This window comes from Ursus maritimus, unplaced genomic scaffold (genome assembly GCF_017311325.1).
Source record: "Ursus maritimus isolate PB19 unplaced genomic scaffold, ASM1731132v1 scaffold_25, whole genome shotgun sequence".
Taxonomy (NCBI): Eukaryota; Metazoa; Chordata; class Mammalia; order Carnivora; family Ursidae; genus Ursus; species Ursus maritimus.
The window spans coordinates 38243134-38258362 of record NW_024425008.1 but is presented as its reverse complement, the minus strand read 5'-3'; the positions used below and the strand labels follow the sequence as shown (position 1 = coordinate 38258362).

At 43.9% G+C, this 15229-nt stretch overlaps 1 protein-coding gene across 1 annotated transcript in view; it reads right to left on the bottom strand.

Annotated features, from left to right (window-relative positions):
- Positions 1–13793, bottom strand: part of RTN1 (reticulon 1) — a 207627-nt gene extending 193834 nt beyond the window's left edge. Inside the window, exon 1 of the mRNA XM_040641823.1 lies at positions 13553–13793. Coding sequence (XP_040497757.1) covers positions 13553–13793 — 241 coding nt within the window. The remainder of the gene's footprint in view (positions 1–13552) is intronic.
- Between the last annotated feature and the right edge of the window lie 1436 nt (positions 13794–15229).

Here is a 15229-nt window from a genome sequence, read left to right as displayed (position 1 = left end):
ACCTTCAAGACAGGATATTTCTGGGGCTTGTTTCTCTAGAAAGTACATTTCCTCTCTTTAAAACAAATTTTTAAAAACTGTTCCACATTTATAGAAACAAAACGGATTCTTCTGAGACTTCTGATATGCAAACATCCAAATTATAAGCTACCAGGCCTTTAAAAGATTATGCAATTTCTAGGAAAAGGTACCAGGTGTTTGTTCTTTTTCACATTTCTGGTGAAATAAAATAGAAAGACTTTAACACTGTGGATTTGATTAAAAAAATAAACTCATTCAAGTTCAATTCTGAAAATGCAAACATGCTGGGTTGCAATTTACCCTTGTGTTATCAATAACAAAAGGTTTGATAAACAAATAATAGTAGGGGCCACTCCAATATTTCCTAGATTATAGTGCTTAGGGGCCACAGGCTGGCTGGAGGCAGAGCCAGGTGACTTATTTTGAAGCTGCCCTCGAGCAGGAATCACCCTGATTTTACTTTGATGATGTATTCAGACACAAATTAAAGTAGTACAGAATTTTTAAAAATCCTATGCACACTTTACATAAAACTGAGAAAACATCACTGTCCACATCAGAGAGTATCTGTTTGTTTGTTTGCTTATTTACCGTAGCATTAGGTGGCTGGTGGGCATAGCAGGGGGAGAAGTAACATCTTCTCTTACCCCTTCCCCCAAACATCTCCTGATCATAACAGTAAAGGGATGTTGCCTTAAGTAACAACTGGTTCCAAAACCTTTAGCAATGACGAAAGTGTACACAGAAGTTACAGCACCCACAAAAGCAGCAGATGAACAAATGATACCTCACTTATCTGGAGACTGAAGATTTACCTAGAGCTACCATCTAGCTGTCCCCACAGAGGCTGTGACTTGCTACTGGCCACTGGACGAGCGGAGACTGGAATCTGGCATGGCGTCTCCAAGTCCACACTCTCTCCCACTTCGTCATAGCCGGTTTAGAAAGAGCATGGCTTGGTAACCCTTCGAGAGACACAAATGCAGTTCTAGCATATTCTTGAAACTAACGGAACAGCATTTACGGAATGCAGACCTTTTCCTCAATACAGACTGTTCTTCCTCATAATCTGGCTACATTGTTATTCTACTGCATTTATTTTTATATTCTGGTTTTGCATTTAGGTGCCACCTACTCATACCTAGTATATACCTTGTACACACACACATCTAGAGAGTGCTTACTAAATATTTGTTGAATAAGTGAATGGATGATTCACTGAGATTTTACTGAATTGTAAAACTAGTGCCCTTGTATAAACAGTGATCTCTAAGAGGTTATCCAGAATTATCAATTTCTAAGAGTTGTAAAGTTATTTAATTCCTCCATCCATAAAAGGCTTCTGAAAAAATCCCAGAATTGGTGTGCAAACTGGTGTTTATAAAATGCATTTTCCTGGGCAGAAATCACAAAGCTCTCATCAGACTCTATGGGGGGGGTCTATGAACCTGAAAAGATAAAAAATTACTAACCCAATGTATCCCCTCTATTGTATCCCCTCTATTGTATAAATGACCAGAACGGCTACGCTTACATACCTCCGTGACAAGAAACTCATCACCATATGGGGCGGTCCTGGCTACTTTCATATTTCATAGCGTAACTTCCGATTGACCACAACTCCATCCTCCAGAGTCACACAGAATGTATCCAGTGCCTGTGCCACTGGACTGTTCTTCATGTATTTTTAGAGAGCTGTCATAACCCATCCTATCTTCCCTTATGCAGGCTGCAAATCCTCAGTTCTTTCAGAGTCAAGGTTTCTGCTACCCTCTGCACCATCTCCATTCCGGCACTCTCAGTGCACTCAGGACGCCACCTAGCCACATGGGTGGCCACCACCTCCCCAGCACCCCCCCACCCCCATTCTGGCCGAAACTGCATACCTCTGCTAAACAGAGACCAATCATCACCTTGGGGACAGCTGGTTGACCCCACTGACTTGGGGTTAACTTCTAGTTAACTAAGACTCCTCTATTTTTTTCTTTATATGTGTCGCAGTTTCCCCATGACCCTCCCGTCCTGATTTTTAGTCATTAGTTTGAGGATCCCATTGCAACATTTTACGACTGTCCCATCAAACCTCCACTTTTAAATGCAACTGTTTCTTTCAGTGAGGTTCCTATGGACTCTCAAGTTCTATCAATCCACATTTTAGCTACCTTCCCCCTCACCTAGCCTCTCTCTTTCACTCTAGTTCAGATAGGCTTTCATACAGGGTGATGCCTTATGAGCATGCAACTTGTACTAGAGAGGTCATAAAATAGATGTTGCATGAGAAAAGCCCAAAACAGGCAAGGGTGGGCTAATTAAGAGCACAGACTCTAGAGCCAAATCTCATGGCTGCCACTTATTAGTGCATGACTTGAGGCAAGACACTTAACCTCTATCTCCACTTACTCGTCTGTAAAATGGGATAGATAACTACACCTGCTTCACTGAGTAGTTGTAACAGTGAAATGTAAGGAGCCCAGAACACATTGTAGGTGCTACATAAGTGCTTGTTAAATAAATACTTTAGCTAATATGTGCATATATTTAGTTACCTAAGTATGAGAGGGTCAGAAACTAGTGGGTACTGTAAACGCAGAAAACAGCTCAAGGACTTAAAATAGTGCTCTTGGGTTCTTCTCCCTACAGCCCAGATCTAGACCAACACAGCTTAGACTTGATCTACTTAGCAAAGCCGAGGCACACACCTCTCAGTCTGTTTCCACTGTGGTCTGTCTGTTCACATGAACACCCAGGGAACATTGGAGAAAGGGAACGAGGCCCGGTAAACATGCCTGAGCTACAGAGCTGGAAGGGTTTCATTATTCATTCACTTTTATTTTCAGTCTATTTTCTCTCTGTTGTTCAGATTGGTCATTTCTGTTGTTTATCTGCAAGTTGACCCGTTCCTCCCTCTATCCCTTCCATTCTACTGTTCAGCTCACCCATTGAATTGTTGTGTTTTTTTCTCTTCTAAGTCTTTCAGCGATTGTATTTGTCAGTTCTAAAATTTCCCTTTGGTTCTTCATTATATCTTCTATTTTTTTCACTGAAACTTTCTATTTCCTCACTGGGACTTTCCATTTTATTACTTGTTTGAAGTGTGTTCATAATTGCTTATGGAAGCATTCTTGCGATGGCTGCTTTAAAATTCTCGTCAGGTAATTCCAACATCTGTGTCATCTTGGTCTTGAATAGCCCTTGTCATTTACATTCAGATCTTCCTGGGGTTTGGTATGACAAGTGATTTTCAATTACAATCTGGACATTTGGGGTGTTTCGTTATGAGATTACAGATCTTACGTAATGCCACACTAACAGGGAAGAAGAGTGCCGCCTTATTACCCCCGGGGCAGGGAGGGGGGTGGAGTTTAGGTTCTCCACTGAGTCTCATTACCAGTGAGCAGTGTTAAAACGCCTGCCTCTCCACTCAGCTTCCTCTGACACCACACTAGCTGGAAGGCTTATTAGGTCCGAAGCCTTGCCATACTGGGTGGAAGTCCAGGCTTCCCACATGGTGTCCACTGGCACTAGGATTGTGGTGGGGGAGTTGTTGGGGTGCCTCTTACAGCTTCACAGGGGTTGAAGTCTAGGCTCCCTGCTTGGCTTTTGCTGGTGGGATAGGGATTGGGGCCAGCAGTTTATTTTGTGGTGTTTGGCTGGAGCAGAGAAGTTAGTGTCAAAAAGTTCTCAGCCTTGCTAGGCTGCTACTTTCCTGGTCATCTGGCTGGAGAGAACAGGCTTTCTTGTGGGTGCTTTTTGTCTGTGTGCATTGGCCCTTCCCAGTTGCTGGCTTCTATCATACCCAGTCTGAACTAGATGAGGGGAAAAGAAAACCCAGAGAACTCACTGTACGTCCTTTCTCAGGTCCCAAGTTCCCTAGTAAGTCTGCCTTCTTCTCTCCACCTTTCAGAGTCTTTTTATGTTTATTTTATATACAATATTCAGGCATTTTGGCTATACTTAGCAGGAGGATAAAGAAAAGTGTCTTGGCTCCATCTTTCCAGAGGCATTAGTCTATTTATAAACGACTTTAACGTACAGAGCTGTAAGACTATCCGGCAGATACCCAAGAGCCCACAGGACCAGTTGATTTAGTCTTGCGGGGGGGGGGGGGGGATAGGTAGTGGCAGGAGCTGACTTTCACTGTCAAACCCTCTTTGGTGACAGAAGCAGCCTCTTCCAGACCAACTCCCACGTATACCTACAACAGCTTCCTACATTCATTGCCCTTCCGGCTGCTGTCTGCACTCACTCCAGCTGCCCCCCATGGGCGCACCTCAGCCCTGCTCCAGTCACTGACCACTCATTAGGACCTGAGGAATGAGGCAGGTCCCCACTCCAACTGCACTCCCCGGAGCCAAAATGTCTTCCAAAGCGCTTCACCAGAACGGACTTCTCCCCGCCCCCATTCTTCCCTGCTCTCCTGCCACTCCCTGCTGAGATTTGGCTGAGGTCCAGGTAAGCACAGCAAGCATTTTCTATTAAAAAGGCTAAGACTAAGGTGGCATGACTTTTTCTCCGTCTTTGTTCTCCTAGACCGCTCTTCTGCATCTGACAGTGTGCTGACCAGGCTTCCTATTAATAGCACCTTCCAGATAATTAGTTATTTGCAATTTGCATTTACTTCCCCATGTTACTTCATTTTATCTTCATGATACACGTCCTTAAGATAGCCAGGACAATACTATCAGGCCCATTTTATATATGAAGAAACTGAGACGTAAAGCAGATTTGCCCACATTGACATTATATTAGGTGCCAAAGCCAAGACAAGGTAAACCTCTCAGGGGCAGCTAGGTGGCTCAGTGGGTTAAGGGTCCAACTCTTGATTTTGACTCAGGTCTTGATCTCAGGGTCCTGAGACTGAACACCATATTGGACTCCCCGCTCAGTGGGTAGTCTGTTTGTCTCCCTCTCCCCCTGCTCATGTGCTCTCTCTCTGAAAAAAATTAATAAATCTTTAAAAAAAGAAATGTGCTTTCTCAGTCAGAGCTCATTCTCTACCATGCCATCTTGGCTTCCATGATACTCTAATAATAAGAGTAATTGCCATTTGAGCTGCTCCCCTACTTGTGCGCATTCTCTCTCCCTCTCAAATAAATAAATAAAATCTTAAAAAAAACCAGTAATTACCATTTGATTGCCAGACCCTCTACAAGACCCAGTACCATATATACTACTATGGAATCTGAGGCTCAGGGAAGTTCAAAAACTTGCCTAATGCCACTCAGCTAGTAAGAGGCAAGGAGCCCGTGCTCCGTTCTTGGCCCTTTGGTCTTCCCACACAACATACTCTCTTTCAAAAATCTAATTTATTCTATGACTTCTCTTGTAACCTTCTAAATCTATATCAACAATCCTGCTTTCATCTCTAAAATCCATTCCTTTATCTTCAGTGCCAAGGGGAGATTTCCAGTCAAGGGGCTTATCATCCTTTCAAGCCCCACATGACTAAAAATGAATCCGTGATCTTCCTTCTTTAACCAGTTCCCCCTCCCTACCTCCCTAGAAACATCAACATCCTCCCAGCCACAGGACATGGAACTTTAGAGTTGACTTATTCCTTTCCTCACACCCCATATCTTGTCAGTCACAAAGTGCTATTAAATATTACCGGGAAGCTGCTCATCCTTTTTTCCTCTTTCTTCCCATGGCTATTTATTCAAGGCCCTGATGCTGCCAGTGGGTCAGCCTTCCCCACTAAGTTCATCCTCTATGCCACCGTCTGACCAATCCTCCTTACCACAGTTTTATAATATTACCTCCCCCACCCATAAACCTGCAAAGGTCCCAGAATCCATACACAAGGAGTCTAGAGTCCCGTGAGTAGCTTTCAAGCCCCCCAGAATCTGTCTCCCCTCACCCAGCCGGACAGGTTAAACCAGCCTAGTCACTGGTCATCCCCAAGTCATCACCCATGTTTCTCCCCTCACCCAAACTGTCTTTCAGGTCACTTCTGCTCATTCCTGTTCTGTCTATCCTTTAGGTGTGTCACACTCCACCTCCTTCAAAAGACCAGGAACTCTGGGACCCATAAAACCACGGAATGTGCGTAGCACTTAGCGCTTGTACCATCCGTCTAAGCAGCAGGCTGTATTCTGACTTACTGACCTTTGTTTTGTGTGAGTTAGTCTTACCTCCCAACTAGACAGTAAGCTCAGAAGAACGGGGAAAGGGGACATAGCTCATGTCCTCAATTCCCCACAGCTCCTAGCAAAATACGAAGCATACGGGGGAGAGTCAATACATTGGTGCTTCCTGAAGTTTTAATATGCATCTGGCAGGCTTGTTTCCCTAGTCTGAAGTCTGTGGATTACCTCATGTGATCCTGAAGCAGACAGTCTACAGACCACATTTTCAGAAGTCCTGATTTTTCAGGATCAGTTGCAAAATTCATGCCAAAGATAGACGTGACATTGGTTTTTATTCTTATGCTCAGCAACTAGATCAGCCGTAACTTGAACACACACAATTCTTTGTTATTCAAGAGTTGTTTTTTGAAAATGCATAAAGATTTGCTAAGCCTAAAACAAAATTCTAGGTCTAGGTATTTTTTAAAGATATGATATATTCAACAAGTTCCCCACATTCAAGAAGCAAGAATTTTGGTCTATAACTGTTTTTTTTTTTTTTAAAGATTTTATTTATTTTTTTGACAGAGATAGAAACAGCCAGCGAGAGAGGGAACACAAGCAGGGGGAGCGGGAGAGGAAGAAGCAGGCTCACAGCGGAGGAGCCTGATGTGGGGCTCAATCCCATAACGCCGGGATCACGCCCTGAGCCGAAGGCAGGCGCTTAACCGCTGTGCCACCCAGGCGCCCCTATAACTGGTTTTATAATAATCTCATGCAGGAGATGAATTAGAAAATCCATTTGGGGATCGGAGATGGAAGTTAGAATGCAGAACTGTTCTAGCTAGAAAGGTATTCATTAGGAAACCCAGGAAACATGGTTTTTACAATGAATAATCTCACATAAATGTACAGGGAGTGAAGCAGAGGACTACGGACAGAGTCAAATGATGCTTTTAGCACTACGGAATTATTTAATGAATTCCCCAAACATTTTAGAATATGTTGAATATCTATGGAATTAGATATGTTAGCCAAAAATGAAAAAGATAGTTCAGGAAAAAGAATAAATAAAAGAGATACTTGCAAACAACGTGCTTCACATTTAGGTTAATGACCCCAAACTGGATAAAACTGTGTAGTTCTTAAGCCAGTATGTTACATTAAGGAGTGTTTCTCGACAAGGGAGAACTAGAGAATTTCAAGGAAGCCACAATTTTGTGGAGAGTGCATTTTAGGTAGTCAATTTGGAGTTAACTATGGGTTTTGCGACGGACTCTTTCTGGTTTCATTAGGATGCTGTTCGCTTTTAAGAAATAGGTCCATGTTAACAACCACAACTTTAAGTTAGGCACATTGTTTTCTTTTAGGAAAGTATAAAGATCTTGGTATAACTAATAACTTCCTTTCAAAGTTTCCTCCAATAAACAACAACCTCATTTTTGCTTGAATATCAGTAACTGACAGGCAACCTATCTCTTTTCCAGGTAGTTCTAGTTAGTAGAACTTTCTCCTTCACTAAGTAGGAATCTGCTTCTCCAATTTGCCCACCCTCCCAATTCTGCCCTGTGAAATCGTCTGGGTCACATCTCTGATTCAGAGAAGTGCTTCCGGTATTCGAATTTAACATTGAAATCTCCATTCATTCTTCTTTCTTGTGACAAAAAAATTAATTTCTTCAGCCATTTCTCAAATGGCATTTTTTCTAGAAGCCTCACCAGTCTGGTCACCCTTCTCTCAACATTCTGTAGTTCATGAATGTCTCTCACAGCATGGTATCCACTGTTTAGTACAAGGCTCCAAATCTGCCTAGAACAAAATCTAGAGAAATTATTACCTCATATAATGTGTACCCAAGACTTTCTATTAATACTATCTAAAATTACATAAGAGATTTTAGTAATTTCACCATACCACTAGCTCATATTCAGTTAATTACAACCCTCAAAGTTCCCATCCCCCACAACGCACTATTTTAAGTTGCATCTCCTACGTTCTGTACATATTAAATAGTTTGCAGAACCTACAGTCAGGACTTCACATTAATCATTTCACAGGACACTGTTCTTCTCTCCCCCTCAAGAAACCCTTAGCTTTGAAGCCCAGGTCACTACGTCTTTTCCTAAAGATATCAGCACCAAGTTCACGTCTCTCTCCGATCTCTGCCATTGTTCTTCATGATTTCAGTAACCATACAGGGCAGGATTTTACTCCTGCCCTTGCCATTCTTCTGGACTCCACTCCTCCAATGACCTTGTCTTCCACTCCAACCCGGTCTCCTACTCAATAACTGTGCTCCCTCCTTAATCTCTGTCGCAAACACCCACTCTGGAAGCACCACCTCTTATCCTTTCAGTTCCCTTATCCAGGAATCCCCGTCCCATCTGTTCTTCCACCCTACCAGCACATATGAACCATTTATATCATCTTCTCACTGAGCATCAGCCCCCTCTTGTCCTCCTTCCCTCCTCCCCAGATTCCATAACCCATCAGTATCCTCACTGCCTTACACACAATTCACGTCCATGGCCCCTCTCTTCCTGTCATGCTCACTGAAAAGCAAAAACAAAACCAATTCAACCATCCACTGACTCCAAACCAGGGCTCAGGCAGCTGAACATGGTTGAAAAAAAGACAGCATATACAGTAACTGGTCTCACGTCAAGCTCATGACCACAAACTCCAAGTGAGCCCTAGGACTGCTCAGAATTCCCAGTTTCCACTAATCCTTTCGTTCTGCCGTTCTAGAAACAATTTTCTACTTTCTCCCCTCCTCTCAAACTTCCAACTCCACTCCTGCTTTCACTCTGCTCTTGACCTTGTTTCCTAGTTCATGGAAAATAGAAACAGTTGGAAAAGAACCTCTAGCTGTTCTCGGCCCCACCCCTGTGCCCCACTCATCTGTCTTTGCTCCAGTTCTATCCACAAGCTGTCCTTCGGTCCATCTAACATCAGCCCTCCACCATGCCCTGGGTCATTCCCCTCACCTACTCAGTTACAGGAAATGCACTCTCTCCCCTACACTCGCCATCTTTCCATCCCAAGTGAATCATTTATATCACTTTACAAATATGCCTTAAAATCCCCAGAATAAGAAAATAAATAAAATGCTCCCTTCTTTTGATCCCAATCCCATAGACTGACAGATACCTAGATGGATTTTCTTTTCCCACAGCTGCATAGTCTGAGCAAGTTGTGCTCATGTTTGTTTATCCCGTGGTGACCTCCGAAAACTAACTCATGCCCTTGTGCCTGTGGGGTTAGATTATTATAATGCCCTTCTAGTCAAGCTTCCAGTGATGACTTGGGAATAAGGAAATTGAAAAATGACACCAAAGGAACTGTTTCATTAAACTAAATACTAATGTGAAACAGAAAGATGCACCTATTTCAGGAAACCACGACCTGTGTTTAGCACAGACACTTCCAAAAAGGAGGCATTCATTGAATGTTTACTAAACTGAATTGAACCGCAATGGTTTCTCACTTTACAGATAATAAAACCCTTCTGGAACCCGTGCTATTCAGGATACAATATAATGAGCAAAAAAATCCACAACTTGTCTCCAAACCTGCAGAATTGGAAGTAAATGAACACCCTAGGAAAGAGACGAGGCAAGAAGGCCTATGGTAGATCTGAGGGGCAACGACCAGGATGGGTTTCCAGGAAGAGTGAGTACATGAAGAGGAAGTGATGCTGGAAGCCTCGATAAAATTTATTATCCATGTATTTTTAGGGTATGTAAGTGTTTCTAAATTTTAATTCACCCTAACTTGAATTCCCTATATGAAAGGACATATACCATACTTTCTGCCAGAAATGTTATTGATTGTAACCAGAGGCTATGTCCGAGAAATAAATTACATTAGGAACTCTTTTATTCTTCTTATATGTTCTGTAAAATATTGTAAGAGTAAGTGTAATGTTCCTTCTTATTTCCACATTAACTGTAGCTTTCTCAAAAGATGAAAGAAAAAAGAAAATTGAAATTTACACCTTCTGAAGGGGATTACTGGGAATGACTCCAAATAAAAAAACTGTACACACATCTATCAAACACACCCACAAGTTAAGAGATTCAATCCAGCCTCCATGTGAATTTTAGAAGATGTCAGTGATATTTACAGTACAACTTATTATACTAAACAATGAACACAGGATATATAAATATTCTGAAGTTATTTAAATCATGAGAGATAATTTATAGCTTTTCCAATAGCGTATCACATTCAGCATTTGAAAAATACGAATTTATGAGCACTGTGGTCCAAATAAAATAAAAATCTCTCTCACTCTCACCAATCATCTAGAAATTTAAGTCAAATTATCTATAAGTCAATATTACAGAAGCAAATCATATTTATTTCTCTGGATCATTCACCATTCTGTTCATTTTGCCTTCATGCATAAAGCAGTCAATGAGTTAATTTCCAAAGCAACCATGAGTTAACTTCTCACCACTGCATTTTGTTCAAATGTTCTATTTTAAATTATTCCTTTAAACAAAGGGCCCTTCTTCTATCCTTGTGTTATTGTATGCTCCCTTTGAATAGTTTCCAGGGATAAAATAACTGATCGTGAAAAAACAAAACAGTTGCTCTTACCACCCTTTGTATAAAGTTATTAGATGATGGTGCTGATTCATGATGTAACAACTCTAACATGTTGTAGCCTACACAGGGTGTATTAAATGTTCCCTTGGCAATAGACATCATTTTGCATGCCCATTATCAATTTTCGACATGAAAAATTGTAGCTTTAAAAGAAAGTGTTACTTTTTATTAAAAACATTTCCACTCCACAAAAGGGACAGGAGCAATGAGAATACCTGAAAATATAGCACAGTTTTAATGATGTTTAAACATATATTCATTGCAGGACATTATTAAGAAATAGTTTTGGAAATGTTTCTTTAGGAACTTTAATTACCATCAATGTATAAAAATAAATAACAGAATTTCTGTCCAGATGGCATGACTAGTGCTGTTTTTCAGAAAAAAAAAAAGCTTTTAAAATATCAATATCTGTCTTACACTTTATAATCCTATCTGAAAAAGAAACAAAATCTGTTTATAGGGCATCACGCTCAAAGTCTAAGTTACTTCTTAGTTTGAGTCCCAAAGAGCACCATTCTTTTTTTAAAAAGTAGATCAGTGTGTTTAATAGGCTCCCTCTGGATTTTGTCTCTGATAAAGTTACAGATGCACCTACTGACGTTGCTTATANCAAAAAAAAAAAAAAAAAAAAAAAAAACCTGTCGCAATAACAGACAAGGAAGATGGCCCAGATTTTGTTTGGATTTTCAAGACCTAGCTACTTATTTAGATATCATTTCCAGCATCTAGGTCTCTTATACCAGCCTCTCCAGTATAAGAAATATGAAACATGTACATTTAAAACATTAAACAATCAACAACTATATGAGACATTCCTTCAAGCAGCAATAATAAACTAAAAACATTCTATATAAATATGCAAAATATGTGCTCCTTTCCCATCCCTTCATCCCCTTCCCATCCAAACTCAGCATCATCATGTTCATTTTATTAGTGTATTTGTTGTCTAGAACAGGAAACCCCCAACATATTCAAAAAAGTAAAATATTTCTATAATTTTCTATAAAAAAAAGCCAATAATGTTAAAATTGCAAATGGCTACTTTATGACAGGAGTTGTTCTAAACATTTTATACATAGCAACTCATTTTAATGTATAGTGTGTTACTGAACACAGGGCACTAGCTTCCTTTCCCAGGTTCCCCTAACTTTGGTGACACTAGTGGGAGGTGGGAAATATTTATAAAGAAATAATTTACTTTGATGATGGTGGGTAAAGGTTCTGAACTATGAGCTACAAAGAATAGTAATGGAAAACCAACAAAAGTACCTCCCTTTGTCTTTTATCTTTTTCCATCTTCCTTTGCCATTACAAGGAGTTTTGTTTTCATTCAGATGAAGAAGTTGAAAGAGAAGCTAGGCAGCCTTTCTTAGTCTTAAAACCTTTCCACCCCCACACCCTCATATAATAATTAATATATGACAAATGGGGTTTTCTTCCTTGCAGGTTTCTTCTTTTCTTTCTTTCTTTCTTTCTTTCTTTCTTTCTTTCTTTCTTTCTTTCTTTCTTTCTTTCTTTCTTTTCTGATCATGGTCCCCAATTTTTCCCTTCCCATCAGTGTTGATATGTTTTAATTATCGCATTCCCCAAACATTTTTTCCTCAGCTCAAATCTTTTGTACTAGACCAGAGTTAAGACTACCTAACGCACTCCACATGACCCTTAAGTGAGGCGGTGGCTTAAGAAAGGGATTTCCCTAAATCAGCTGCCAAGAACACGCAAGCAGTCCCACCCCCTTTCCCTCTTCCGGAAGCACCCACCACCCCATATCCTCGAGGACTACATATCCAAATCTACACAACTCCCATTCCACTACAACAAAGCTTTTTCAGAGAACAACACTGCACGGCCCCCTCTAACCCCCTGCCTGGAAACACAGGGCTACCCAGGCCGGCAGCCCCTCCCCAAAGCTTCGCCTCCCGCATCCTTTGGTCGGGATGCTCCAAGGCCCTGGTCCCAGCTGGGCACCCGCGCGCTCCGGCTCGAAAGGGGGAGTCAGGCTAAGGGTGACCGAACCCAAGGCAATTTCCAAATACCCAGCGGGTCCAGATTGCCGGTAAACTGTGCCTCGTTCGCTCACCACCACCACTACTCAAGCCCTCACACCGCAGCCAGGCCGGCCGCTCTTACGGGTTCCAAGTTTCAATGCTCCCTGCAAGACGGGGACATCTGGGCAGTTCCGGGCAGGGACAGTCGCAACTCCTAACCCTCTTGCAAAGCTGCCCCTCCTAAATGAGACATACACACCTTGGGATTTCTGTTTTCTGCGGCAGGGAGGGGGAGGTGGAGAACGGCAGGGGAACTGGGAGGGAGTAGGGTGTGGCGATTTGTGGAGGGAAGGGGTAAGGAACACTTCCAGCCACATCTCTGCCCCGGACCCAGCCGGATCTAGCGGCAGCCGGCCTGCCCGTCGCTTTGTTGTCAGCGTCCCCTGTAGCCGGCGCGCACGCCGAGTGCAAACACGCCCCAAAAAATCATCGCAACTGGCCAAGCGGGCCCTACAGCCTCCAACCTCTTGGCGGAAGGAAAAAACTTGTACGCGGGCGCGCCAGCAGCCAGGATGCTGCGGTTCGCCTCCGAGGACAATTTTTAAAGCCGAGATAACAATGATAATGAAATAAAATGAATCGATAGTATTTTGTCTTCTTCCGAGCCTTTGGGGTAAAAAATTCCTGTTTTCTAACAGTCCGCCAATATTTACAGTCGCCCGTGGCGAAGCGGGCTGAGGTTGGTGCTCAAGGTAGAGAGCGCGAGCGAGGTGCAGAGCCGAGATGTGGAGAAGGGGACCGGCTGAGGGACCCGGTCCCCGACGCCATTTGCGGGGCAGCGGCGCCCGCCGCCCGCCTTACCTGTGGATGCAGTTCCCATGGCAACGGGCGGCGGCCGGGCGGGGCCCGAGTCCAGTTCCCGCGGCGCCGCTTCTCCTGCCCCGGCGCCCAGCCCCCGGCCGGGCTCCCCCGCCTGCGGCGCCGGCTTGGCCCCTGTCGGCGTCACCGCTTCGTTCTCCCCCTCCCCCCGGTCCCCGAACCACTGGGACCCGGAGCCTGTCAGCGGCAGCAGCTCGTCTTGGGGATCCGGCGGCGTGGCCATGGCTGGCGGTCCCCCCGGCGCGACGACGGTGGTTTGGCGGGGCCGAGGTGCGGTGCCTGGGCGGCCGGGCGCTCCCTGCTGCTGCCCCCGCCTGGACTCGGGGCTTGGGGAGGCTACGGTGTCAGCGCCGCTGCCGCTGCTGCAACTCCGGCCGAGCTGCTGGCTGCCGCTCTCCCCGCTTCAGCTCCTCCTCCTCCCCCTCCTCTTCCTCCCGGCCCCGCCGCGGCTGCTGCTTGCGCTCCTCCTCCTACTCCAGCCGCCGCCGCCGCCGCCGCTCCGCTACTCCCAAGCCTGTTATTACGCAGGTGAAAATGGCCTGCTTCGTCCTAGTCTCCCTCGGCCCACATCAGCCCCCGGCCTGCTAGTGGCAGGCCCCGATTAGGGGATGGGCCAAATCCACTTGAATCTTCCTCTCTTTGGGGTAAGAATCTAAGGAGATGATGAGCAGGTAGAAGCAGTCAGCAGCTGAAGCGTGACGGATGAGGCGAGCCGCCCTTCCAACTCCTAAAGTTGAGCCCGGACTGGTGTCTCGGGACTCAGGGAAAAGGAAGGAAGCTTAAAGACCTTAAGGCCAGGATTCTGAAAGAGACCAATATCAGCTCTGGAGGGGACGTGGGTCTGCGCGGGGAAGGGTGAAGAGGAGAAAGGGAGCTACAACCCCGAGGTTAGATGCTGCGTCCTTAAAAACTGTTGTTTCCAGAACAGGGCTGAAAATAGTGGAGTACAGGAAAGAACTACAAGGAGAGCCTCTGAAAAAAAGCTTACCAGACCTCATCCGTACCAGCACTGTAAGCAAGTAGGATGTCACTAGGCAGGACAAAAAGCAGCTATGCTTCCTTTCAGAAACACTGAGCCAAAACCATACAAATGATAAGCTGTCTGTGCAGTTTATTTGATCTGAGAATGTGGACATCTCAGGAACCTTGCTGCTGCTTTTTTTTTTTTTTTCCCTTTACAGCTGTCTCTGACAAAGTGGAAGATACTTGAAAGATAAACCGAACTCAGAGAAGTTGGCTTATAATGTATTATAGCCACATTTGGACCCATCTTTTCAAACAAAACTTGTGCGTTATTTGTTCCTAAATTGTCTATAAAATGATGTGGTTTGGGAAAAAAATAAATATCAGGCCAACACACAGGGTAGAACAACAGGCTTATCCATTGCTCTTTCTCTAGAAAAGGTGGGTCATGGAGTAGAAGTACTTGGGGCATTGTGACAAGGCTAAGCTACCATAGGCCTATCAAGGGTTTCATACCTGTTGATTTTTTGGAAGATTTTATTTACTTTTGAGAGAAAGAGAGAGAGACTGTGGGCACAAGATATCGGGAGAGGCAGAGGGAGAAGCAGACTCCCCACCGAGCAGGGAGCCAGATGCAAGACTCAATCCCAGGTCCCCAGGATCGTGACCTGAGCTGAACACAGGCGCTTAACCCAC